We start from the raw sequence: 27,464 nt of genomic DNA, 5'->3' as shown, positions 1-27,464 counted from the left end.
AGATATACCTCCCTGGGCCTTGGTGGCCATCCACCTTAGGGATCAATTACTCTCTCTCTTTAAATATCCCCTGAGGAAGGGACACAGAGAGAGTGGCTGAGACTTGCTGGACCTGCCTTCTGTTTCTAGAAAGGCTGGTTTCACAGCTATTGCCAAAGGTACAATTGGATCTAGTTTACCAGGTAGAAATAAACCAAGGAGAGCTTCACACCAACCTGTCCAGCCTAGTGCAAGCCCCCAGTGGGGATCCCTGCTACCTAATTGGCCCCTGTGATTCAGGGCCATGAGTTGGCATGTTAGCAGTTCCAGGTTCATGGAGCAATGTCTAGGAGTTTTCTTGGGCATCTCCCCCATAGTATTTCCCTCATCAGGATCTGACTCATGTACAGTTGTCCTGGTATCTTCTCACCCTCACTGTCCCCACCTCCTCAGGAGCCACCCTCCTTAACTTAAGAGCCAGCTCAGATATCACAGTTAGCCTGGGCCCCTGTGGTCTCCCCACGTACTGGTCTCCTCCAGCTCCTCACGGATCTCATTGTTGGCACATGCAAAGTCGCGGACCGTCTGCCTGTCACCCTCACTCTTGGAGAGCCAGCAATCACACTGGAAGCGGAAGGTCTCATCGCGGGAGTTGTCCTTCACGTCAACATAGCTCAGGTGCCAGCCAGGAAATATCCCTGTGGAAGAGACGTCATGGGAACTGGGAGCCGGAGGTGCCCTCCATGCCTTCCTAGGCTTCCCTCCCCCAACCCACAGGCTATGCAGCCCTGGACCCTTTCTCTGTCTTCTCTGGGCCTCAGTTTCCTTGGTGATGAGTTGGGTGAGGTGATCTCAGAGGGCTCCTCCAGCTAGTAGGATAAGATTCTCTTTGCAAACCCTTAGCCTGGGATTCATGATCTGTAGGGGACTTGCACATGGAATTTAAGAGTTTATGGGCCATGGAAACTGTGCTATAATTAAATAGACATTTTTACCAGGGAAGGGGCTTGTCGCTTTCATCAGATTCACAACAGAGGCATCTGGCCTGCAGAGTAGATCTTTTGGATGTTCCCAAGGCTAAGGAAACTTCTATCACTTTCCAACTCTAGTATTCATGGAGTTCATGCCCACTATCCTTCCAGAATCAGTTCTGGTTATCACCTCCTCCAGGAAGCCTTCTCTCATGCCCCCACTGCCCACTGGGCCTGTCACAGAGTCCTCCTCCATGTTGCTATAGAACCCTGCATCTTCTGTGGCCACATCCTGACCAAGATGTCATTGCACTGTCATCATTTATATCCATCTCTTCCCTGAAACCGGGAGCCCCTGAGGACAGGGACCAGGTCTTATTTGTTTTTGTTTCCCTAATGCCTAGCATTGTGACTGGCAGGCAAGCCATTGCTCAATGAATGCAGAGTGAATGAAGATATTATGACTTTGGGGTCTTTGGCTGAGCCATTCAACAATCATAGAAGGATCCAGAAGCTGCCATTTCTTTGGGATATATTGCTAATTTTGACAAGATTTGGACTGATTATGAATACAGAGCTGCTTCTGTTGTAATTGGCAGGGATTCCTTCAGAAGTGTTCCCCTGATAGCACAGCTAGCCAGGACGAACCGATGTGCATTTGCCGTGACAGCTGCGTGGTATTTACACTGTGTGCTGCTTCGGTTGCTATGTACCCTTCAAATTCCTTGAGAACTCTGAATGCCAAAGGGACCCATGTGGGGGGAAATCCCAGTGGTCTAGCAGGTTGTGGTGATGATATTTGCTGCTCATAACATGTGCTCAAGGCAACCCCTCAAGGAATGAATTGATATGCTTTAGTCCCACCCCTTATTCTCTCATGCCACCTAGGGATGTGGGGACATCCCCATTGTCCCCATCAAAAAGTTCTTCTCTATGATCAGACACTGCCCCAAGCAACAACTGCTGATTGATCCTGTCTCTGGTCTCCATGTCTCATAAGCACAGAGACACACAACGATGGACACAAATTTCCGGTCACCTAGACTACAGGGGAAGATGTTAAGACTCATGGGCAGGGCACACATATTGGCATCATTCCAGATTTTAACAGTTCTTATTTTTATTTAACATAAATCTTTACTAAAGTAGAAAATAGTGCTCAATTAACTTATATTTTGAAACACTTCCATTGAGTTAAACAGTGGTGAGTTATTTTATGACAAACTTACTTTTTAACTCAATAATCTTTCTTACTTTTCTATGTTAGGGTCAGTCCCATCTAAGTTTCCAAACTGGTCCTTTCTGAGATGGTTTCTGAGAGTGTCATGAAGCTGATTAGACTATATAGCAAGCCTCCATGTGTTCAGTCTGAAAAGGATGCAGGTAAGAGTGATTGAAGCCTTTTTCTCAAAGCCTTCTAGAGTGAAACATAGAAAGGAAGAGGGGGGGTAAAGAGGAAGGCAGAAGGCTAGGGATGTGGCTCAAGTGGTAGCATGCTTGCCTGGCATGCGTGTGGCCCAGGTTCGATCCTCAGCACCATATACAAATAAAGATGTTGTATCCGCCAAAAAAAAAAAAAAACACTAAAAAATAAATATTAAAAAAAATTCTCTCTCTCTCACTCTCTCTTTTTTAAGAAAAAAAAAAAGAGGAAGGCGGAGAAAAAGCAGATGCACTATTGATCCTATTGGAAGATGTCCCAGGGAAAGATTCTTTGTCCCTTGCACCTGACTCCATTGTCTCAGCCCATCCAAATTCTCTTCTCAAGATAGAACTCCGTGGCAAATCACAGGCTAACCCCAGCTCCTCTGATATGAAAGAGACTTAATCCTCAGCTCTGTGCTCAAGGATTACTTACTTGCCCAGTTTTGTAAATGTGAGTTATGATTGAGAGGGCTCTTACTGAAAATTTCTCCCACTCAGAACCCATCAAAAGGGCAAGTGGAAGCAGACAGCTCTGGACAGACTAGTGTCATTGTGACTGGCCTTTGGTGGTAAAGACAACAGCAACATAGGCAGACCCACAGTTACAGCAGGACTAACTGTCTGGCCAGCACTAATCAATAGTGGTGAGCTGATAGGGAACTACCTGAAACTGACCATCAAGAGAATCCATTTCTTTACAGGGTCTCCACTTTTAGGGTTCTACTCTGTTTTTTCATACGAAGGTAGCAAACAGTCAAAAGTTTGCCACTGTACCTTTTTGCATGCAGGTAACACATATCAGAGTGTAGATATCTGCCCCGTTCTTTGTCATAGCTGCCTGGTGCTCCAATCCAATGTAAGCACCTGTCATAGACTGTCCACCTTGTCCTTGATGGTGTATAACTAGTTATTTCCCAGATGTTTGCTCTCACACATATACTATCACCAATGCCCTTCTATATGTATCCTACGGATGTTTTAAATTCATAAATTGTGTTTTGTCACTTTGCCACATAAAACTCTCCAGAGGTTTCCTGTCACTCTCAGAATCAAATATAATCTGCTCTTTAAGAATTTCATGGATTGACACCATCCAATTCCTTTCTACCTGTATGATTTCATGCCAGGCTGCTCTCGACTTGACTTATATATTCCACCTACACTTGACATATGAACCCCTCTCTTTCCTGGAGAATTGTGCTTGACTATTCTGTTTATCTGCAGTGATATATCAGCACTGTTTTGTCACGGAGGTGTCAGATCAAGTTCCCTGTGTTTTGAAAGCCCTTGTTATGGCCCTATTTTCAGGAGTTTCCTCATCTCCGATTACTTTCTATCAATCACCATTACCCACTTGACAACTGAAATCATTTTGTTTCTATTTCCTTGTATGTCGTATCTCTGTCCACTAAGTTGTAAGCCCACAACAGCAGGGGGCTTGTGATCTTCTGTTGCATATTCTAGTGCCTAGCACATTGCTCAGATGTTATCCAATAAATGTTTATTGAATGCATGAGTGTGTACTAGGATTGAAATAGGGGAGAACAGGGAAGAACGATCATGATGGGGGTGAGGGATTTATAGCCTCATCCAGGAGGAATGTCCTGTCTGAGTAAAATTGATTAATTTTTCTCAAATGTTTCAAAATTACTTTTAAAAAAAAGACTTAGAAACTCTGAACCAGTGTGAAGTCTAGTCTTTCCAGGCAACAAGAGATGGTAGATGCTGATAGGGAACAAGGCTGGCAGCTGGATGCCCCTAGATTTCAGCATGCCATCTACGCCTGTGATTCCCTGGTGGCTCCTTATCCCAATGAGATGGACTTATTAGGCATCCCTTTGGCCTTTTCTCCTTCTCATTATGGCTCCAAGCTATTCTCCAGCCCTAAATAACTGCCTATGCTATTCTCATCTCCTCCATGAGGACTTCTGGAATCCCCAGGCCTATGCTATTCCTGTGTGTCCATTCTCCTGGCCATGAGCATGGCTACTGAGACCATGCTACTGAGACCATGACTGTGCCCTCTTTTTTGACTATTTTTATATGTATGTCTGACTTCTCTAGTTAGATTTTAGCGAGTGAAAAACCACATCTTATGTCCTCTTAATAGTATCACAGTGTTGTGAACTTAGTGTTTTATAAATACAGAAATAATAAATTATTTTTACTTTCAAAGATGAGCTGTCAGCTCTTTGTTCCAGTGCAAACTATGAAAAATTCTTTTCAGGTAAAAATATTTGCTTCACCAAGCAACTCCTTCCTTAAAAAATAACTTATGGGAATCTCAGGTTTCATCTCGGTAGCTTACATTTCTTCAGCAAGATCAATAAATGGTTCAAAGTGATATAGAATCGTCACAGAGTCCTAGCTATGGAGGAATGTTATTGTTCCAAAAACACTTCCACAGGTTCATCATCTAAGAGGCCACTGGAAGTCACACTCTGAGCTTTGGCAGATCTGGGTTCCAGTCTCAGTATATTCACCTAACTGAACATGCTATCATATCTCCATGCCTCATTTTTTCATTTGTACAATAAGATTAGAACAGATGAATTCTGAGGCCCTCTCTATTTCTAAGAATGAATATTATGCAAGAGGAAATTTATCAATTCATTTTGAGGTTAAAACCATTCTTTACCTCACCAGAGTTTTAATTTAACCAGAAGAAAAAAAAGAGCAAAATCAATTAGAAAATAAACACACTGGTTATAATTTGTTCAGTATTGTAAAAGCTAGCTGGGTAATTGGAAGAATTAATCATTTATCTTGGTTTTCCCCCATGAAATATATTTCATAGTAATCAAATAGCCTTAGAGACAGTTTTTAAAAGAAAAATTCCAGCTAGTGAGTGGATAAGAAATGACAGAATTATAAAATCACATTTGTAACTCTAATTGATCAGCACTAGATGAAGCCATTAGGTGAAGAGTTATGTGGGAAATTCACAATAGATAGGTCGGGGTGGAAGCCTCTGTATTCACTATTTTTGTAAGAGTGGGGCTATTTCACACTGTATCAATACATAGAAATTATCATATTTACATATTATACACATTGGGAAATTTTTTATAAAGTGGAAGTTGAATGACACAAAGAAGTCATTGATAAAAGTGACCATGGTGGTGAGATTTTGGAAGAAAATGTCTTACAGAAAGAAAAACTTGTGAAATATGTTTGGCGTAAAATGACACCAAGTTCAGGATTTCATGTCATATCCTCTAACAACCAGAAAGAAGTTAAGAAAGTAAAAAAGGTAAAAAGGTTACAGTCGATGTGATAAATCATGATAATTATTGAACTCAGGTGATGGGTACAGGGAAGTTCATTCTACTATCTCATCACTTCTCCTTATGTTTAAAATGTTTCATAAAAAAACTATTGATTAAATTTAAAAAATGGGAGGATAGATTCAGGAAAAGAGGAGGTTATTATTCTTTAAGCAAATGAAACATTTGTAACTTATGTGATATTTGTTTAAATTTATGTGCAAGATAAGTATAACATAGATGGAAAGTTTTAAAACTAGATATGATAAAAGTGTGTCACAGAGAGGATTTGAAGACATATTTAGCAGACTTAGCTTGGATTAATATTTGAGCTTCCATTTCCTAGAGGGAGTTGGGCATAGGACATAGACTACTCTGTTTCTCTCTTGACTTTGGTATTCTGATCATGTAGGCTCAATTAGCACACAGAAATTTTCCTTTCTCTACTGAGCTTCAAGACCTGCCAATGGTATGACCCTGCTTTCAGATCCTAAGCCTGGGCTGGAGAGAAAGAGGGGCCCACTTCTTACATTACAGGGGAAAAAAGATCACATCAATGACAAAGAATTTATTTTAAGTCCATGAGCCATTGTGGGGTCAAGGTCACAAGATAGTCTTTGACTATACAAGTGGGCATGGGATGAGGTGTCAAGCTTTTGGGAGAACCTGGCATCAAAATGGCAATAGCCACTAGTTGCCTTGTTGAACCCATCTAGAGCTGTCCACGGTTCTGAAAAGCCTCACTCCCCTTTTGGAGTTTTGACTGCTATGAGATAGGAAGAAATTGGCTAATTGGCTGTCAGGCTTTTGCATAGTGGGTGGTGGGGGGGAAGCATTAAAAAAAACTAAGAAAGTCTAGATGTGTGGCCAATGTCTGGAAGAGGGGTCAGGAAGTATCAGACAACTTAGTCATGACTCCAAGGTTTATGTCCATAACCCAATTTTCAAAAGCAACGGAAATACTGATTCTGGAGAAAACTGAGTTTCCTAAGTCTAAGGCATGAAAAGACAAGGAAGGATCCAAGAGACTGAAGTTAGAGTATAATTAAATTCTATTAAACTATATTAAGTCCCTATTATATCACAGCATGTGATAGGCATCAGGGCAAGAACAATGAGCCAAACAATGGCATGTGTGAGCTGAGAGTCAAGTGAAGGAGACAGAATGAAGGTACACATATGCACACTGTTCTAGAGGAGTTCGGGTAAGGTAGGACAATCAGAAAAACTTTTAGGGAGAAGGTGAGGACATGAGAGAGTTTGTTCGCTGTAAGCAGGAAGGTAGAAGAATCATGGTAGGATGCAGGTGGAAGTCAGATCATAGGACCTAAGTCCCAGTGGCTGGGCTGAATGGCAAGTCCAGGGTGGCATCAAGCTAGACTATGATGCCTGCCAGATCTAGACTTTTTGTCTTTTTCGTGCCTAGAGAATAGTTGGGTTTTGTGCCCCATTACCACTAAACTGATATCAGGACTGTGGAGACCCCTGGTGTAAAAGTTAGGAGCAACATGTTTGCCAAACGGATCACTGCTTGACACCACCTTGGGATATGACTCTGTGTCACTTAACCTCATGCTCTAAGCTGCTGCAGTTAGTCCTGCTGACTCTGATGAGATTGCACTCTGAGTTTGTGTTTTTTCTCAGCCCAGTGGCCTTGGATATCTTTTCACCCAGCAGTGAGTCCTGGCATGGGTTCTTTGCTGCAAAGACATGACTGAGTTAGGACTTAAGCAGGTCTTTAGTATTTCCCAGAAGATTCTTCCCTGCTATATTATTTTCCTAGGGCTGCTATAAAAATTGCCACAAACTTGGTCTGTTTAAACAAAACAGCTTACAATTTCAGAGTTCTGGAGACCAAAAGTCTGAAATTGAGGCACTGGCAGGGTCCTTCTCTCTTTGGATGCTTCAGAAAAGAATCTTTTCCTGCCCCTTCCTGGCTTGCATGGCCCCCAGAAACCCTCTGTGTTCCTCATCTTGTTACTGCTCTCTGCTCTCCAGTCTCTGTCTCCTTCACATGATTTCCTTTCTATCCCCTTCCATGTTTCTTGTCTTCATCTAAGGACACAGTCATCTTTGGGTTTAGGGCCCACCCTAAATCCAGAATGATTTCCTCTTGATATCCTTCACTAATCATATCTTCGAAGATCCTATTTCCAAATGTAATCACAGTCTGAGGTTGTGGGTGAGCAAGAATTTGGGGATTGAGGGGCAATGTTCAAACTACCTTTGGAGAATTACATGTACTTTATTAAGATTGTTAGAAAATCTATATCTGGAGACCTCTCAAACATCTAGAAAGAGATCTCTGGGGAAGTCTAGAAAAAAAGACATTCTGGAGTCAGAATTCATTTATAATCCAGAAGATGCTACAAGCTGATTGGCTTCAATTTATTAATTCTCTCACATAATTATTAAGGACCTACTAAGTGCAAGGCACTGAGAATACAAATGTCAATCAAATGAGATCTCTATCCTTAAAAGATTCAAAGCCAGTTGCCATTGACAAGACAATCACAATTCAGCACTATGAGTACTGCAAAGAGAGGTACAAAGAGAGAGGTTTAGAAGTACAGAGTGAGGAACATTTTATCTTTATTTGGGGGGGGGATCAGGGAACTTCGTGAAGAAGGCAAGAGTTAATTTGGATTCTGGAAGATGCATAAGAATTTTAGTAGGAGAAGAGAATTGCAGGTGCAAAATATCTCTTGAGTGGTCTACTTATGACTGACTGCTAGCTCGCCCAATAAATGTAAGTGATTTCACGCAAGGTGAAATTTAAACAAGGACTGACCTCAAAGTTCATAGAGCTATTAAAGAGAAGACAGTGAAGAAAAGATAAAATATTTTTGAATGGAAGTAATTAATCTTAAAGAGTCCTTATTCTCAAACACAAATGTACCACACCATTCTCTGGATGGATTGAAATAATCAGGAATAAGAGGTTATTCCACAGTCTAAAAAGAAACTGAAAGCAGAGAGAGTGATATTAGGTCAGAAAGGTTCCCTGACATTTTTTTTTAATGTATGTGGGGGGGGGCAGTTCTTAGGAGGATGTGAAGAACATTTTTGTCTAATAAACATGCATCCTTGAATGACAGAGGCTGTTTATCTCCTCCTCCATTCTCTCCAGTACAGTGACTTGGATGGTTGGCTGTGTAACAAAACTTCTCATCAAGAGACTCTGAGAATTTGCTAGGGAGAAATAAACATTTTAAATGTTTTTTATTTGCTTTGCTATTTGAAATCAATTTTGGCTACATGTTTCCTCTATTATATTTATGTACAGGAAATTTTAGAGTCAGGAACCAACATACCATAGCTTGGTTTTCATGGTGTGTGAAAAATTCTCAGCATTACAGAATTCCCCAGATGAGGTCTTCCTCCCCAAACTCATTCTGGCTTTGAAGTGCAAAATGTAGAGATAATCTCATCCCTCATCTTCTTCCTTCCCTTTTATAACCTCAAATTCTGTAATTCTCAGAAATATGCTCTAGCTCACTAGAGGTGTCCTCCAACAAGCTTATATGATAGACAATGAAGGAATGTTCAGAGGTGACATAATTTGGTGACTAAAAACTGGAACCTAATCAGTAGATTAATCCATTTGATGGATTAATAATTAAAATGGTTTACTGGGTGGTAACTGAAGGCAGGTCGGGTGTGATGGAGGAAGTATGTCAATGAGAGGGTGCCCTTGGGAATTGCATTTTGTCCCTGGATCCTTGCTGTCTCTCTTTCTGCTTTCTGGATGCATGAGCTGAGTAGCCTTCCTCTGCCACACCCTTCCGCCATGATGTTCCAGCATCACCTTGGGCCCAGAGCAATAGAATCAACTGACCAGGGATGAAACCTCTGAAATCATAAGCCCAAAATAAACTTTTCCTTTTCTCAGTTGTTCTTGTCAGGTAATAAATGTGCTTTTTTGCTACAAGCTCATAGCAAGCTGACAGGAACCTTGTCTGCTGTGTACTGCACTGTGCCTACCACTAAACATAATGCCTGACAGTAAGTGCTCAATACATACAGTTGGTCCTTATTATTTGCATGTTACATCTCTGTGAAATTGCCTATTTGCTAAAATTATTTAATACTCCAAATTAATACTTACATGATTACCCTGAACACGTGCGGAGCGGTGAAAACTGAGCCACCCCATGCACATGTTCCCTGATGAGGCTGGACGGGGATATACTTACTTTTTGTTCTAGCTCTTACATTGTAAGCAAGTGTCTTTTTCCTGCTTAACACCACGGTTTTCCCATTTTTGTGCTTTTTGTGGTGAATTCATTGTATAAAAATAGCCTCCAAATATCATGTGTAGGACCCAGGCTAAAGTGCTATTCAGTGTTTCTAAATATAAGAGGTGTATGATGTTCCTCAAAAAAAAACCTGTTAGTAAACTTCATTCTGGTATGAATTATAGTGCTATTGGTTGTGAGTTCAGTGTTTTTGAATAAACAATACATATTGAGTAAGAGGTTTGTAAACAGAAATACACATAAAAACAAGGTTACACATCGATCTAATTGTGACCAGAGGCTCACAGGAACTTAACACTGTATTTCTCCAGGAGCTTCAGTATTTGCTAATTCAGTATTCACAGCAACTTTATAGAGCATAACTATCATAAATAATGAGAACCAATTATACTTGATTTATGAAATGATATCAATATTAAAGCCATGGGGACTGTTAGGGCTGAAGTAGTAAAGGACCTGAATCCTTCATTTTGTCCAAGAGAGACGTCATCTTAGGTAGGAGGAGAGAAAAAAGAAAGGAGGAAACTTAAACATCACTGGAAACAAACACTTTACGTACCTCCAGAAATGTTCTGCACGAGCCTTTGAACATTCCTTTGGAGTACTTGAACCTCTACTTTCCTAGATTGGAAGGAAGGGTATGACATGGAGGCAGGAATGCACGAGAGGACTCTAGAAGTTCTTGAGAAACACAGACTGAGAAGAAAGGTGAGGGCAGGCATTGAAGGTGGGGCAGCCCCAGGAAAAATCATCCAAGAAGCAAAAGGCTCAGTTAGGTGGGCTCAGGATTGGATAAAATGGTGCTGGAAAGAGTGGCCTTTGTAGGCAAAAAACAGAGATGAGCCCTGATCTTCCAGAAGAAACCCTCTGCTTTTTATGCTATTGATTGAGGGTATGATGCATGGTAATCTTGACCTTCTTGCCAAGCATCTAGGTATCTACTGCAGGCTAGATTGAAAATAGTCAGACTCCAAGGCAAGCACCCTGGATCAGGCTGTAGAGTCCAGAGTCAACAGAAGCCAGAAGAGGGTTTAGGACCTTGAACAGATCCACACACCGAAGGCTGTCCTGTGTTTCTCCAAAACAGACATCCCCATTACCCTTACCACCTCCATGAACGGAACATACATTATGAATGGGCTTGGAATTACATTCCCCTTGGAAAAGGGAGATCATCCTAATCTACATGAAATTCTTTCCTGCCCACTTTTCTGGCTGGGTTGGGAGATGGTTGGGGAGATCTTACATCTCGTGTGTGCTTGGGCCCTGAAGGAAGGCTTAGGCAGCCTGTGAATACTGCTTCTTCCTTCTCAGGGTTCTAGTCTCTGGTTCTGTTGCTTCTAAGCTACAGGTTGTGGCAGGACAGGGTTAAAAGCCCAGGTATTGCTTAGCCCTCTCCTGGTTGGGGAGATATTAACATTTACTGAGTCCCTGATCTGCTCTTTACTGTCCTCCTGTCCCCACTCTCCACTGGCCCTGCTCATCTGACCTGTCAAGTCTCTCTACCCCTGTGGATTTACACACAGGGGCCTCAGTGCTTTTCCATTTGTCCTCACTGAGGGACCCCCTGTTGAGTGTCACGGGCTCCCCTGATCTTGTGAAGTGTCTGCAGTGGAACATAATCTTATTGATTAGGATGATTTTATTCATCAATCAGTCAACCTCCAGCCATCCCACAACTGGTCCTAAAACCATCATGACGGATGGTGAGAAGGGTCTTTGTTTCCTTCTTGGGAAAGAGGATTCATTATGGGTATCTGAGAACATTTTATTGGTACATTCCTTTCCAAAAATTCTTGATGCCATTTGATTGGGCAGGTGGAGAAGAAGGGACCCTTGCTACAACACATTTTCCTGGATAGGGCTACCCCAGGCACCCTGATAAAAACATTGGGAGCATAGGGAAGAGAGTAGAGGAAGCTGTTCCCCATCTTCTTTTCTGAGCATCTACCACAGTGGCAGGCCAAGATGCAGAACTGTGACCGACAGGACAGGCTGGCACACAGTGTGGCAGGTCAGAACAGGCACAGAAGACCTGCAGTTGAGCGCTGGTGACATTTCAAACCCTGGAGCCTCCATATTCATTGGTTGTAGAAAAGAGGGACAATAAAGTGCTTTTGTTGCAAAAATTCACAAAGTGATTTTAAAGATCAAATGTGAGTATCTTTCATACCTCCCAGAGTTCCAGGCATCTGGGGAACATTTCAGATGTTTGGTACATGAATAACCGAATGGATGCAGGCAATAGGGAAACTGTGAAGTTTGTGAAGACACCCATTATTTTATTGCTTCAAAGAACGGCTATTTTATCTGTGTCTAATTTGAGCCTGGTCCATGTTGTGGGAAGCATTTTAACTGTTTAACCCATGTTAAAGCCAAACAGTGGGACTCATATAGGAAAAAGAGGTCACCGACTGCTGAGTTGGGTTTCATCGTTGGCCATGATGGACAGGCCTGTCTGAGGTGGGCATTTGAATGGGCAGAGGTAGAAGAGCACCAGGACCAGGACAGCTCCAGAGACAGGAAGGGGAAGACCTAGCAAAGGCCAGAGGTCTTGAGCAGACAGCTGGGCCGAGGCTGGGTTCAAAGCCAGGCCAGAGGGATGAGTTAGGAAAGCAGGATGCACTGAGGAGGGGAAGTTTAACAATGAACCATTTGACTCTAACGCATAATAGAACTTACTCCTAAGACAGAGAAAATAGACCTGAAGACAGCCAATGATAACCAAAGAAATGCTGAAGTCATGAACATCACCACAGTTCCAGAGGTGACAAATTATTCCCTTGGTACTTTGCAGTTAAAAAATAAACTTCTCACTTAATTTATATTCTATTCCAGTTTATATTTACAAGTGAACTTAGACACTTTTAGGCTCACTATGAAATCTGTGGGAAGTAAATTTGATGAGATAGCTCTTCTATCTCCTTTATGTTTCTCTCTCTCTCTCTGATTTTTTTTTTTTTTTTGGCAGTGCTAGGTATGGAACCCAGGGTCTCTCACATGCCAGACAAATGCTCTACTGCTGAGCTACTTGGAACTTGGAATCCTCCTGCCTCAGCATCCCAAGTTGATGGGATTACAAGCATGCATGACTGGGCCCAACCAGATTTAAAAAAAAAAAAATTGTTATGCGTAAACCAAGTAGAATTCATGCTCTGACTTCACAGAGCATGAAGGCCCAGTAACCACCCAGGGAGAATTCAGGAGGAGCTAAGCTTCCTTTCCAATGCATAGAAAGGCACCCACTGGCACCCACTGATAGGAGCGTCAAATGGCATGATTCCCCGCCTGGCATTGCCTGCTGGGCTGCTGGAGTGACGGAGCTGCCAGGCAGGCAAGGAAGGCTTCCCGTGCTGCAGGCAGCCAAGGGCTGCCCTTCCCACAACCCTGACCTTGAACGGGAGCTACCTTTGTTGTCATGCCAGACCCTCAGCTTGCAGAGGTGACCCAAGCTCAGCATGTCAGAGAAGTTGAAGGTGTCTGTGTTGTTCCGCTCAAACTTGTTCCAGTTGGCCGACTGCTTCAGGGCCAGGGTTCCGCTGTCCCCATTCTCCCCAAAGATGACGATGAACACGTTGGCATCCGTGCCTGCTCCTGGAGGGAGTGCAAAGTGAGGCTCTGGGTACCAGTCTCTGGGACATACCATGCCCTTGCCCTGGCTTTGCTCCTGATCTCCTCAGAGGATCAAGGCATGTAGATGGACAGAGTTCAGAGGTGGCAGGACCAAGGGGAAGGTCAGAAAGGACTGGTAAGAGTCCTGGAACTCCCGGGTCTCCAGTTCTGTGTTTTGCCTTCTCTTTGTGTCTTGTATAGGCTTCTGGTCTAACTGCAGTCATAGTAACTGTGAATATTTTGGACAGAAATGCATCTATTTCTGGGAAGTGCTCCCAAACTTAAAAGGCACGCCATATAGACTGGATCTGCAGTTAAAAATATAAGCTGCCGCCTGTATGGTGTGGATTCAGAAGAAAGTTCCGCACTCCTTAAATCTACTTTTGACATTTCCACTGGAGCTTCATATCATTTGCTTAAGCTGGATAAAGGTTTTGACCCCAGTTCAAAAGCAAGTGCTTCTGGAAGAGGTGGCTCGGTGAAGCTTTTCTGGAACATTCTTAAGGCATAGAGGGCCTTGAAAACATGTGGATACTTGGAACTTCAAGTCATAAGGATAAAGTCTTCATTGTGGGGAGCAGAGGGAGAAGGGAGGTACCCTGAACAAATTACATCAGATTTATCTGCCCATCATTTATGCCCACAGTTCTACTACGAGAGCTTCACTTCTTTGCCTAAAGTCTTCTCTGTTGAAATGTAAGCTACCATGGCCACCACATTCATCCTCCATAGTCACTTAGAATCAGTGTGAATGAATTTGCCCAATTCCTTGCAACAGCTCCTGGAGAGTGGGCTTGGCACAGGGGAGGGGAGGTAGGAGGTGTTGCCTCCATGGCTAGATCAGAGTCTGGTCCTTGTCACCTCCATTTTTGACATGCTAGTACTTTTGCTTAGAAGGCTCTGAGTGTCCCATCTACCTCAGTGACTTCTGTTCGTGTTTCTGGATCTGACTTTGGCATCACCCTTGGGAAGTCCCCATGACCTCATCCCTGATGCCCAGGTAGGTAAGGTGTCCCCCTCTGAGTTTCCCAGTACAGTCAGACCTGTGAGGTCCCTGAGAATCACACCTCTGTCCTATGTCCTAAGACCCAAGGCCAAAGCCAGCACAGAGGGGATGGCCACCAAGCACATGAATGTGAAAGGGTGCTCCAGGTCCCCGAGATGCAAAGCACCTGGGTGGGGGGCACCAGTCCACAGCAGGCAGATAGCAGGCTGTGGGTCTGGCTTTTCAAAATCATGGGCCATACCCCCACCCCCCACCCCCCACCCACACACAAATGTTCTCCTCTACTTCCCTGAGGGAGCAGGGAAGGGACCCATTCTGTCAATGGAAGGAGCTATTTTGTCTAGGCAGAAAGTGACCGACTGTGGAAGTGACTTGGATTGACTCGCTTTTGGAAGGCCATCTGAAGAAAAGAGTGCCCTGCCTGGAAACAAGGTCCTGAGCCAAAACTTTCGGGTGAGGACAAGGGCAGCGGGAGTTGGGAGGGGCCCCAGCCCACCCAGGATGTTGCTGGTCTTCACGGTGACGGTGTAGGACGTCCACTCCATCATCTCCTCCTCGTCAATGACAGCGCACATTTCGCACACCAGGGTCTTCTTGCCCTTCCGCTGGGACAGCCAGTCTCCGTAGTAGAACATGGTCAGATCGCCAGTGTTCATGTTCTTCAGGAGGATCTGGGGAGGGACCCCGTGTGGGAAGGCCCTCCCTCACCTACCAGCCCCCCTGCAACGCAGCCCCTCCACATCCCAGAGACCAAGGTCCCAGAGACGGGAGGAGCAGCTGCCGACACCTGGGCCTTGGAATCCCAGGCTCCGGGAGAGGTCAGTGCCGTCGTTCTCAGCCCTGAGTCCGGGTCTCTGTTATGGCAGCCCCCAGGACACTACTGCATATTGTGACCAGCGTGTTGGGGAGCCCAGGACCCAGGTGACACTGAGGCTGTGTCTGCAGGACTGTCATCTTTGTCACCAGAGCCATTGTCCTTGCTGTGAGGGGTGCTGAAGGCTTGGGGGCCACTCAAGGCATGGTGGACCCTGGCATCACAGTAGTTCCCAACAACATGCATCCTGCTTGGCCCCAGGCTCTGGGAACCTCCTCTCTGCTCCACAACAGGGTGGGTCAGTGGCCTCCTTGGGGAAGCCCAGAGGCCAGGTCCCCATGAGGCAGGGGGAGTTGAGGAAGCCCTGAAAGCAAGGTCCTAAGAGGAGGATCAAGCTGCCTTCTTCCCATGGGGGACATTGAGCTTGTGCGTATGAGTGGCGTGTGTGAGAGCACAGGGAGGGCCTGGCCTGGGGCAGGACCAGGAAACCCAGCTGCAGCTGTGAAGATGTCACTATGCCAGCCCTGAGGCTGCTCCCAGCCACTGAGAGCCCAGGACCTGGGTGGGCTGCCTGGGTGGGCTGCCACGCCCCCTGTGGGACAGGTAGGGTAGACCAAGAGGCAGCCACCACACTCTGGAGCGCAGGGGCACCAGCTCCCTGGCCATCCTGCCTGAGGGTCCCACTGTGACAGTCTGTCTGTCCTGGTTCTTGCTGCTCCCGTCTTGACCTCCCAACCCACGTCCCAGAGAAAGCCCAAGCCAGGCCTCCCCTCACCCCAGGCGGTGGCCATGTTCTGTTCACAACTCATGCTGTCTGTCTGCTCCGGAAGCTGACCAGACTCTCACTGGACACCTGAAACTACGTCCCCTGATTAATTCACGCCAAAGGGCAAATTGGATTTCATGGCTGGACTCATGTCATCACCCTCTTCAGTGACATTTGTTAACAAGTGTCCACTGATGACCCAAAATAACAGGGAGGAGGGGCAGACAGTGCCTAGAAGGGAGAGTGAGGGTCCTCACCCTTTCCAGGAACCACTCGGGCCGGCTGCCCAGGCCATCGATGCGGATGCGCATCTTGGTGAAGGGAGCGATGTCCAGGATCTCCATGATGAAGGTGTCGTTCTGCTCCCGCTCGAACCTGGGGGTGGGGAGCAGAGCCTGAAGAGGGGAAGCCGGCCACGGCCAGAGACCAGATTTGGGATAAGCCCCCACCTCTTGCACTCCAGATATATTTGGTGGGTAGAAATGGCCCTGAGCCAAGAGCTACTAGTTCTGGGTTCTAATCATGTTCTGCTAAGTCACCTGGAACACTTCCAGAATGACACTAACCCTGCAATCTCACAAAACTTTCATGGGGACCAAATGGATGTGAAAACAACTTTAAAAGCCAAAAGAATTTCAAACCTGAAAAGCTTTAAATGAGATTCTGAGTGACAGGGCCACCACGAGTGATGGGGCAGGTTGGGCACTGCACAACTATAGAAGGCATCATTCATATTTTTCTATGTGCAATCTGCACCACTGAACACAGTGGCCCGGGATTGGGTAATGCTAAGGGCACCTGTAAAGTGGTGGCAAATAGAAAGTAATGCGGCTTTTGTTGCTATTATTATTTTTGTGCTGAATGACCTCATCATCTCAGAGAGGCTCTGTCTTTATTCCTCACTGCTCCTCCCACACTGCCACATGTACAATGTGACCTTCAATGGTGACTGATTGCTTGGCTGCTGACTGATGCCAGGTGATACTGTTGATAAGCCCTTCGGAGTGATGCAGGTGGCCCTGAAGAGACAGCTCTGAGTGGCAATTGTTATGCTTCCTTGGATACAAGGCATATTTATAAAAAGAGGCCACAGCCAGCGGGGGCTGAGACCGCAAGTGCTGCTGAGGGAGAAAGATGCCTCCTCTTAGAGGCAGCAGGGGATCGGAGCCCGCCCTCTCTTGGTGACTTGCCCATGTGCATTTATGACGATTAGAAGTGAGAAGCTCTCCAAAGTTGGGGCTGCGGCTGGGGATGCTGTGGACCAAGCTGAGTTCTGGCCTTTGGGTCCAGCCTACCCACAGCCTTCTCTGATCACATGGCCTCTTTTATTAGGGGGTGCATACCCAGCATTGAACTCAGGGCCACTCGACCACTGAGCCACATCCCCAGCCCTTGCTCTGCCATGGGAGGAAATTCCTGCCTGGTCCCCAAGAAAGAGCTTCGTTATCCTCATGCCAGTCATCGCTATCATCACCAAGATCACCGTCCTCAGCACCCCTCCCCAGTGAGGATCCAGAGGTACGCACTCAGCGGTCCCTCCTGTGAGGCCAGAGCCAGGAGCCAGGGGATTCGGAAGAAAGCCACCCTGGATCTCACCAGCTCCAGATGGTGACAGGGCACTGTGGCCGTGGCTGGGTTTTAAAGCTGCTAGGCTTGGACCCTGAGTCTGTCTCCTCGGGTTTTAAGGTGCCAGGGGCCAGGATGTTTGAAGGACAATGGCTGAGCATGGAAAACCAACTCAAACCCCTGCTGTCTAAAGGGTGGTCCAATGCCCGGCACCGACCAAGCGCTCCAGGAAGCCCGTCTTACTGTCCTTCCTAGTCCCCATTTTAAGGGAACCTCATGCTCAAGACTGAAGCCCATCTGGGTGCAGTTCCCAGTGCCGCGGCATCCTGGAGCATTATGACCTCCCCTCTCTGTGACTCAGTTGTCTCACCTGTAAAATGGGGGTGATGGTCAGTGTCCTCAGGGGGCTGTGGAAAAGACTGGGAGTTGCCATGCCTGGCTCAGAACCATGCCTGGCACCCGCCAGCCCCTGTGAAGAACAGCAGTAGCTCTTCTGTGCACCTGGGGTGGGAGGTGCCATGGATGCAGGGCTGGGCCCTCCAGAACATGACCCCTTCCCAGGCCCGAGCCAGTGCTCATTCTTTTCTTTTCTTTTTTTAATGTTTTGGAAATGGATTGATTTTTGTTTTGCAATTGTTTTAGGTAGAAAATTGCAAAAAAAAAAAAAAAAAAGAAGAATTTTGTGTACCCTTCCCCCAACTTTCGCTAAAGTCTGCATCTTATGGTCCCTTAAGCATAGAAATTAGCAAGGATACAGCACTAGCAAATATAGATCTTGCATTGGGCTTTTTTTTTTAATGACCAAATAGAAAAATAAAAAAGAAGGAAAGGAGAACTTGTCTGGGTGAGGTGGTCCAGGAAGGCTCCTGGGAAAGGTGGGCTTGAGCTGGCTTTCGAAAGAGAAAGTATTGAGACAGGGTGACAAAGGTGTGGCTGGAAGGTCCCACAGTGTGCAGGGTGTGGGAGACTCTCTGCTCACACTGAGGCCAGCTCGGGCAGAGGATGGAGGGCTGGATGGGAGGAGGGGAGAGGGCAGGGGCCCTCTTGGGGTACCTGGCCTTCTTTTTGTCCAGCTGCACCTCCTCTGTGCTCCCGTTGATGCCATAGAGGGTCATGAAGATGTTGGAGTCGGTGCCCCCACCGACCACGTCGCCTGTCCACACTGTCATTTCATAAAGCACCTGCCACGGGAGGGACAGGGTCTTAAGCCTCAGGCGCCTCGTCAACTCGCCCAACTTGCCTCAGTCTCCCTGGGAAAGAAGACGCACTCGCCGAGCTCCAAGAAGAGCCCCCCCACCAAGCAACGGGGAGAGCCTGGGGATCGAGAGCCAGGCCCTGCCCCTCGCAGGCCCCAGCCAGCCCTGGAGAGCTCGGCCTGGCAGAGGGCTGGCTGTGTGGCCTGAAGCCGAGGTGCACCCAGTCTCTGTCAGTCCAACCACAGTGGGAGGGCAGTGGCCTTTGAAATCACCCAGAGCTCATTTGAATCCCAGATCTGCCACCTGCCAGCTGTTGACCCTGGGCAGATCCTGCCACCTGCCAGCCCGTTTCCCTGTGGTGAGGCACAGACTAGAGAGGGCTATGGACAGTTCGTATCCGTGCCCAGCCCTGGGCCTGCCTTGGGGTTGGCTCCAGATCCAGGTGTCCCCACTTCCCTCCACAGCCGGCTTACACTGAGGTCGTGGGCAAGGGGTGCCCTTGGGAGTGACTTCTGAAGGATCTCGGCCTCAAGCCATTGGTGAACAGGACAATTGCCTATTTACAGAACTTTTGCTTTAGATCCGGATTTTGCTCTTTTGCCTCAGGTTTGCTCCAAAAAGGATGAAATCCCTGCAGCTGTCCCCATGGGGGGGTGGGGAGAGCCCAGCCCTCCCCCAGGCCCTGCCCTGGCTCTTCCCGTGAGAGGCAGCCTGGTGGCAAGAGGCAACACCCAATCGGATGTTCTGGGGTGTCCCTGGGGCTGGGCTCGTCCTCCATTCTCCCTCGAGAGGAGAATCCAGACTGACAGCAGGGTTAGATGCTCAGCAGAGGAGGCGGAAAGCCAGGCTGATGGCTCCTTTGAAAAGCCCTGGCCCTCTCCTTCCCCCGTGGCTGCCTCCTCCTGCCTTCACCCCAATGGCAATACCCCATGCTGCTGCACCTGCTGGAGGCTTTTCTAGCAGCATCTAGAATCTTCCCCAGGACCCTGCAGGTTTAGCTCTATCACGTGCAGGCCCCACCCACAGGGCTCAGGGCCACTCTCAGGGGGAATGCTGGACAGCTCTCCTGCTTTGCCCAGAGCCCCCTATGCTGCCCACCAAGGGCACTCATGGTGGGCAGGAGGGGCTACTGTGGACACACATGGGAGCCTGATGCTTTCTTGCTCTTATCCACACAGGCATAAAAAAATAGAATGATCAAAACAAGCGCGTTGGTGGCCCCATGGAGACCGGCCTCTGAGGGCTGGCCCTGTTGCCCCTGTGTTCTCTGCATCTACCTTCCTCTCCTTTACACAGATGTGTCCCTTTTTATGTAACTGGTGTGTTTCCAAAAAGAGACAGAAGCAGGGCTCCTGTAAATCCGGTCTGGTATCAAGTGTCCTGGGGAGAAGGCCAGTCCAAAGAGCCCTGTGGTTCTTTGTACAGTGACAGAGCTGTGTTCTTTTGTTCTGTGAATAGCAGGGGTATGGAGCTGGATTTTCCTGGACTACAGAGCTGGGAGGAGGCGTGGCTGCCCAGTGTGGGTGGGGCCCGCACAGGCGCACCCAGCTGGCAAGCGGGTCAGTGCGTTGGGCCCTGGCTGAGTGGCAGCTCACCCACACCGTCCAGCCGGCCACAGAAGGTGTCTGGGAAGCAGGGGGCTGGCTGTACCGTGGAACGTTCTGCTCCCTACTCTTCTGCAGAGGAGGCACAGGCACCCCTGCTCCTGCCTGTCAGGGATTTTAGAATCCAGGACTCAGACCCTTCTGCCATTTCCATGCCCAAGATTAGCAGGGCCTCTCGGCTCAGTCCTTACTTTTGGGGGATGCCCGAGCCAGCCATGAGTTTAGATTCAGTGACAGAGATAAGGGCTGGGGTTTCTGTTGATCCCATAGCTTATGAGACAGAGAGACACCACAGGGTCAGGCCATCAACTGACCGTGGGTCCTTGGGTTCCAGCCACCTATCCTGTGTCCTGCCTGGCCCTGGCCTGAGTTCATACAACTTGCCAAAAGTCATTTGGCCAGCTAGAACAAGGACAGGGGTACGTAGCTTCCGCCTTCTCCCAGCCAAGGAGAGTCTCATTCCCTGTGCTGTGAGACCAGAGTATCTCAAGTGCCATCTTTCTCTGTGCCCAGGCTGGTGGTGCTGGTGGAGCACCCTGGGAGAACAGCAACCCTGCATGTCTATGCTGAGCTGTTACCTTTGAGAGCTCTTCTACAGATTGTTCATGACCTTGTTTATAACCTAACACGAAACCAAGGCCCAGTAAGGCTAACTGATTTGCCCAAGGTCACACAGCAGTGGACCAAAGAGAGCCCTCTCCTTGTTCCTAACACAGTGAGTCTAACCAGTATGCCAGGCTAGAGTGCCTCAGTGATGAGTCTCCTACCTCCCCACTTGATCTCCCCTGCTGGTCCCTACCTACAAGGCACATCACAGTGTCCCCACACCTTCACCCCGATGTTCACCACCATGGCATCCAGCAGGTCAAAAACACGAGAGGTGACCCCGTCGCCCCGGTCCTTGGCAAGCCAGCAGTTACAGCACAGTGTGTACTTGATGCCCTGGGTGGGCACTGCCAAGCACAGCTCTTCCACCAGCCAGCAGCTCTCGGGGGAGGCTCCATCATGGCCCAGCTAGGAAGAGACAGACCCGCCTGTGAGGATCTGGGTACAACTGGGAAGATAGTCCTTTGTTCAAAGTCCCCTTCCCTGTCCTGTGGCCCCACTCCCAACGTTTCCTTGCAGTGTGATGGGCACCCACTGGCCCAAGGCCCTCCCACAAATGAGATTTTACAGATCTCATTAAGGTCTCTAAGCAGATGACTTTGAGTTAATCAAAGAATGACTCTGGCTCATCAGGTGAGCCCTTGAAAAGAGGATCTGAATGTTGGGGAAAGAAGAAGTCAGAGGGGTCTGAAGCAGAAGGGATGGTCTCCTATTGGTCTTGAACAAGGACACCACCATGTTTTGGAGAGAGCCACATGGTGGGGAATGGCAGGCAAACACTGGGAACTGAAGCCTTCCATCCTAACAACCCCAAGAAAATGGATTTGGTCACTAGGACTCCAAGCCTTAAAGATCACAGCTCTGGCTGCAACTTGCTGTCATTCCAGTGAGCCCTTCAGAAGTGGACCTGCTAATGCACATCCGGAATGTGTCTGGGAAGCAGGAGGGTGGCCACAAGAGACCATCCACTGATTAACTTGGTGAGAATTTGTTACATGGTGATTAAAAAAGAATTAACACACAGGGCATCTCCACTGGATGGGTAGAGAATGGGAACCAGAGAGGCAGGAGACTCACCCAAGGTCACCCAGCTCTTTGATGGAGGAGGCTGGGAGGTCTCCCTCTGCTTCCTGGTCTGAGGGGCTCCAGGTCATTGCTCTTCCTGACCCCAACCCCCCACCCACCCCAGGTCTTAGTCATCTCCTTCCTTCTCTGCAGTGGTCACCATCACAGGGCCCCAAAGGCCAGCACCTCTATTTTCTTGATGGTGCCCACGTCCAAGCCTCCGACGTAGAACTCCTCTACTGAGCCGCAGGCAAAGCCCCTCTTCCCCTGGGGGTAATCCAGCCAGATGCGGTTGCTGCGTTCGTCCTTCTCTCCGATGAGTAAGATGAAGGCTCGGCTATCCGTGGCCGCGTCCTTGTGCTTCCCGGTGGTCACTGATACGTAGTAGGGAATGACTGCAAGAGATGGTGGCAGCCCAGCCTCACAATGGGCTGGCGGGCAGGACGCACTACACAGGCCTGGAGATGCAATGGCCGCTGGAGACCACTGCCCTTGGCTCCTTCAGAGCCCAGAACAAGAAAACTTCCCAGTGGAGGAGTTCCCGCTGATGTCTACTCTCCAGGGAACGAGGGAGTTGGTAACTCCCAACGTGAGTACAAATGAGAGTGTCCTTGTCACTGGTTTGGAGTGTCAAGCTTAGGAGAGCCCTTTTGGCCAATTGTCTTGAACCCAGCACTACCAGGTAGGAAGGTCAGAACAATGGCCTCTGCCCACGTGCAGGAGTTACAGGGCAAAAGGGCTTCCACGGTCAGCAAAAATGGGGTCAGCAAAAGTGAGTTCTTATAGAGAGGAATTTGGGGAAGAGTAACAGAAATGTATTGTATATACATATATCATGTGGTAGAGGAAAGTTCTAGAAGATATCCATTTCCAAGCCAAACTAGACTAATCAGCATACCAACTTGCTCAGTGGGCATGGCATAGATTTCTAGTTCCGCTCTCGCATCACTCCCCTTGAAGCTATTAGGGAGTTACAGGCCAGCAGGTGTTGTAGGGAAAACCTTCTTTAAAGGGTCTGAGTCTCCTTGGAATGTGGGTGGGATGGCTGCAGTTCCAAGAGCCATCTTAGAGTCATGGGCAAGCTTTAGGATGCAAGCCATTTGTAAGGTTGCCAGGGTGACCAGGTTGAGGGAACCTGTTGCCTGATGTCACTGGAGCTGCTGGATTAGTTCCAGATGGCCTACTTCCAAACTTTCATGAAAGGAAAAAAAAATCTGCATTCCTTTAAGCCACTATCTCCAGGGCACTGTCATTTGCAGTTACTGATTGATAGCTATTTGGAAATCCTTCTCCTGGACCATCTTCCTCAGTAGGTTGGGGGACACTGCCCTGGCACAGTGGGTTTAGAATATACAATCTGTGTCTCTGAAAAGTTTTCAAATTAGCCCTTTGTGGGATAACATGAGATGTTTTCTGTACCTGTGTTTCCCTGTTTTATCTCCACAAGGAGAGCCCTCAGGCCTTTCCACAGATCATACTGCTTAGCTAAGGAGGAGCATTTTGTGGGGCGGGGGTCCTGTCGTTTATTCACAGGGTGAGAGGTACTGTGTAAATAGATAGCTCTCTTTGCCCAACCCCACAGACCCACCACGTGGTCTCCTGGAGGGGACACTATCACACTCTTACACTTAAGGGATTGAAAGTAAAGTACTGTATTTAAATGTTCAATAGACAAATCTAGAACCACCTTATCTCAAAAGTCTTGTTGGCAAGGTGAACTTGTCAGGGAATTATGATGCTGTTTTACGGAAGAAGAAAAATCTGAAGCTGAGAGACTGATTTGTCCAAAGCTGGGTTTATTATCAGAACCAGAAAAGGAACTTACGTCCCCAACCAACCAGCTTGGGACCTCTTTCCCTGTTCCTACCACACCTGACATAGTATTTTGTGTGCCTGAGTACATTGTCAACCAGCAGGGGATTCCCACTGCGGTTTCTGGCTTCTGTCTGGTTTCCCCAGGCCCTCTGGACTGAATCTGTGTTCTGAGAGTCTCATCTTACCTGGGCCGTCCTGAACATAGTCAGCCATGGGCCCCGTTACAGTGGCGATGTCCACATCTGCCATCTTGGAGCTCAGGGCAATCTCCCAGAAGTCAGCGGGACTGCTGCAGTTGCTACTGCGGTCCCCAGTGTACTCCTGTCCAGAAAAGCATCACCCAGGCCTATTATAGCTCAACATCTTCTACTTCAAGAACCCTCCCCGGGTATAAAGATGGTGATGGGCCATGGCTGAGCCAAGGCCCTGACCATCCCTCACTGTACCTTCTCGTAAAAGAGCCTCTCCAGCCGTCCATCCTCCTTCTTCAGGGACAGCCAGCGCCCGCACAGGAACAGGAACTCGTCCTCATTGGTGTCGTTCCAGATCTCCACCTTCTCCACATACCAGTCTGCACACCATTTGGTGTTATCATGGCGCAGCTTGATCTTGTAGATGACGCCCAGGTCAGCAGCCTCAATGATGAAAGTGTCGGCCTGGGGAGTCCATGGGGGGACTTGGTGGGGAGCACTCCACTTCATCCCACTCCAACCCCATCCTTTCAGGGCCTTCCACCCTCCTTCATTATTGGGCTGAACAGATCCTATCTGGGGAAACCTCCAGGTCCAAATCCCTGAGTGATTGATCTCCAAGTTCAAGGCCTTACTTCCATAATGGCCCCATTACAGTCCACTCATGTATGCAATTCCTTGGAGAAAACTGCCTCTGCCCAAATTTCTCTTGGGATAAACTTGTGGGTATTTGGAAGATGGACTCTGATGTGAGGGGGTGGCATCTAATGGCCATGACAGTGACAGATGAGTGATGCTTGGCCTAGACCTGTTAACTTGATACACTAGAAATTGAGTTCATTGGAGTAGAAATGGGCATACCCTGCGACCCAGCACTTCCCCTTCATTGCATCTGTTTTAGAAGAAGACTTTCATATGTGCCTAAGAATGCTTATGCAGGACAAGTCTACAGTGGGAAACCGGAAGCCAGCTGAGGCTCCATTCTTGGGGAACAGCTAAACAACCCTGGCACAGCCTTGCCTGTGGAATGGATGTGTGTGGTGGTGTCAAAGAAGAGCCAACTCCTTCTACGTTTGAATATCCCGACACAGAAAGATTGCCAAGGCATCCCACTGAATGCCAAAGGCAAGTGCAGGAGTATTTATATAGCATGATGCCTTTTATGTAAAAAAGTGAAACCACAGAATGGCATTGTCCGTTTTCTATGGGAGCATGTCCATGTACTCAGAGAAAGCATTAGGAAAGGTGTGGAGACAGAAGAAAGCATGGAACTTTCTGGAAACTGAGCCCAGTGATTTGTCAGGAACATTCCAGGCAGGCCACTCAGGATAAGTCAGGAAGGTCTGCAAGTCATGTGAAGGATTCGGGTGAGATCTGGGATCTATGGGGACCCCTGAAGGACTAAAATGTGTGAGTGACTCTAACAGCTTTGGACAGGGTAATTGAGGGAAGCAGAAGAAGATGGATTGGCTGGTGGGGCCTGGAGCAGAGACACCAGGCCCGTTCAGTAAGTGAGGCGAGAAGGGGAGGGGCTGAGTCGCCACGGAGCAGACTCAACTGACCCGAGGATATTTAGAGGGGAGAATCTCCCAGAACTGGTGATTGATTGGATGTAGGTGGGAAGGGGGTGCTGATAGAAAAAGGGTTTTAAGGGGTGACTCCTAGGTTCCCATGCAAGTGACTAGAGAAATGGAAGCTTTTAGATGCCCAGCAGTGAACTTCAGTTCCTATAAATAGTAACTGATCCAGAGGACGCTCCAGCTCTCCTGATGGAGCATCAGAACCAGCAGATGGGAGGAGAAAGTGATGAGGTACTTCACAGGTTTTAATTCGGTTGACGGTCACAGTGACGCAATGTCAACTCTATTTTATGTGGAGGAAGCTGAGGCATGGAGTTGCTAAGTAACTTGCTCAAGATCACTCAGCTAATAAGTATTAGAACCAGGATCTGAATTCAGGTGATCAGACCCCAGCGTCTGGCACTGCTTCATCCCTGACCCCAAGGACATCACATGAATCCATTTGACCTCTTTGGCATTCTATTTTTTTTCCCCAAAAAATGGACTGGGGAGGATAGGCTTCCTCCTAGCCACTGTACATGAACAGTGAACAAGTACATCTCTAGTGGTGTGTGTGTGTGACTTTAATGACCTTCTGTGATGCAGAATGTGTTCACCTCACTCTGTCTCTCAGGGCAAGGTCTACTTAACACTCACATTACATTCCCACTTTAGAAGCAGTAAACTGAAGTAAAGGTAAATGGCTTACTTCTAGATTAAGAAGCCCTGGGGTCTGACTCCTGGAGACCTTTTACCATCTTGGAGCTCCTCCCATGAGACCCTGGTCCTGGGGTCACCAGCCACTGCAGACCCACTTAGGTGACACCCACTTTTCTTGCCCCAGGTCTAATTTCCTCCATTCAGTAGCAAGTGGTTTAACACTAAGCGTCATGCCTGGCTGAATGTCAGGCTTAAGGACACCTTTGATAAAGACCCACAGGTTGGTGTGTGAAATCCCCCCACAAAACCAACGAGCAAGACCACAGCTTGGATCAGGAGCCAATTCCCCAGATATGATCTCCTGGCCTCTGGGGGTTTGGGGAAGTTTTAGTTGAATGGAGAGGAGAAGAGGCTGTGGGTCCAGTGAAGGGGTCCAGGCAGGGCACAGGGAGAGACCTGAGCTGGTAGCAACAGGAAGTCTGGCAATGCCCACCCTTTAAGGTCCCTCTGGACAGACTTCTTCCTTTTTGTAAAATCACAGTATGTTCAAGCTGGAAGGACCGTCGATACTGCCTGGTCATGTGTTTTTTTAAGCCTTTTAATAGTCACAGAACCCTTTTCTTGACAGAGGGCTTGCTTGGCGCCTCAATAAACAGGCCAGGTCAAAGAGGTTCTACCTGGGTGGTGGGGGGCCTGTCTGCTTCCCCCATTTTGTCCATGGTTCCCGAGCGCCGTGTACTGCCCAGGGCTCTGCATGATGGAGTTGAGTCAATTCAAATTTGACCCCTTACTTTACAGATAAGGAAACTGAGGTCAGAGGAGGTGAATCACATATGGAGTTGAAGGCAGACCAGGGCTCCAGACCCCCAGGCCAAGCCTCCGTCCACACAGCCTGCGCCACCCTCCAACCCTCACCTCCACGGGCATGAGACCCTTCCATGAAGCCAACAACCTAGAGCTCGAGCCCCACCTTCTGCCTCACCTGACATCATCTGTGGGACCCTGGGCGGGCACACCTGCTGGGAGAGGGGGATGGGCTGCCCTGTAGGGGAAGGGCAAGGGCAAGGGCAAAAGCCCAGATGAGGGTTCCCAACATCTCACAGA

General features: G+C 47.7%; 1 protein-coding gene across 3 annotated transcripts in view; it reads right to left on the bottom strand.

Annotated features, from left to right (window-relative positions):
• The window catches only part of Loxhd1 (lipoxygenase homology PLAT domains 1), a 133,935-nt gene that overhangs the window by 10,002 nt on the left and 96,469 nt on the right, over positions 1-27,464 (bottom strand). For 2 of the 3 annotated variants that reach the window (XM_048806606.1, XM_015482238.2), the window contains 9 exons: positions 24,397-24,606; positions 24,136-24,271; positions 22,322-22,530; positions 21,293-21,478; positions 18,718-18,845; positions 16,356-16,473; positions 15,015-15,189; positions 13,309-13,494; positions 507-677 (listed from right to left, as the gene is read on the bottom strand). In XM_048806606.1, coding sequence (XP_048662563.1) covers positions 507-677; positions 13,309-13,494; positions 15,015-15,189; positions 16,356-16,473; positions 18,718-18,845; positions 21,293-21,478; positions 22,322-22,530; positions 24,136-24,271; positions 24,397-24,606 — 1,519 coding nt within the window. The remainder of the gene's footprint in view (positions 1-506; positions 678-13,308; positions 13,495-15,014; positions 15,190-16,355; positions 16,474-18,717; positions 18,846-21,292; positions 21,479-22,321; positions 22,531-24,135; positions 24,272-24,396; positions 24,607-27,464) is intronic. The other variant, XM_015482237.2, reaches the window with a different exon arrangement.

Source organism: Marmota marmota, unplaced genomic scaffold, assembly GCF_001458135.2.
Source record: "Marmota marmota marmota unplaced genomic scaffold, marMar, whole genome shotgun sequence".
Lineage (NCBI taxonomy): Eukaryota > Metazoa > Chordata > Mammalia > Rodentia > Sciuridae > Marmota > Marmota marmota.
Note: the sequence above shows the minus strand (reverse complement) of the source record. Positions and strands in the feature narration are given on the sequence as shown.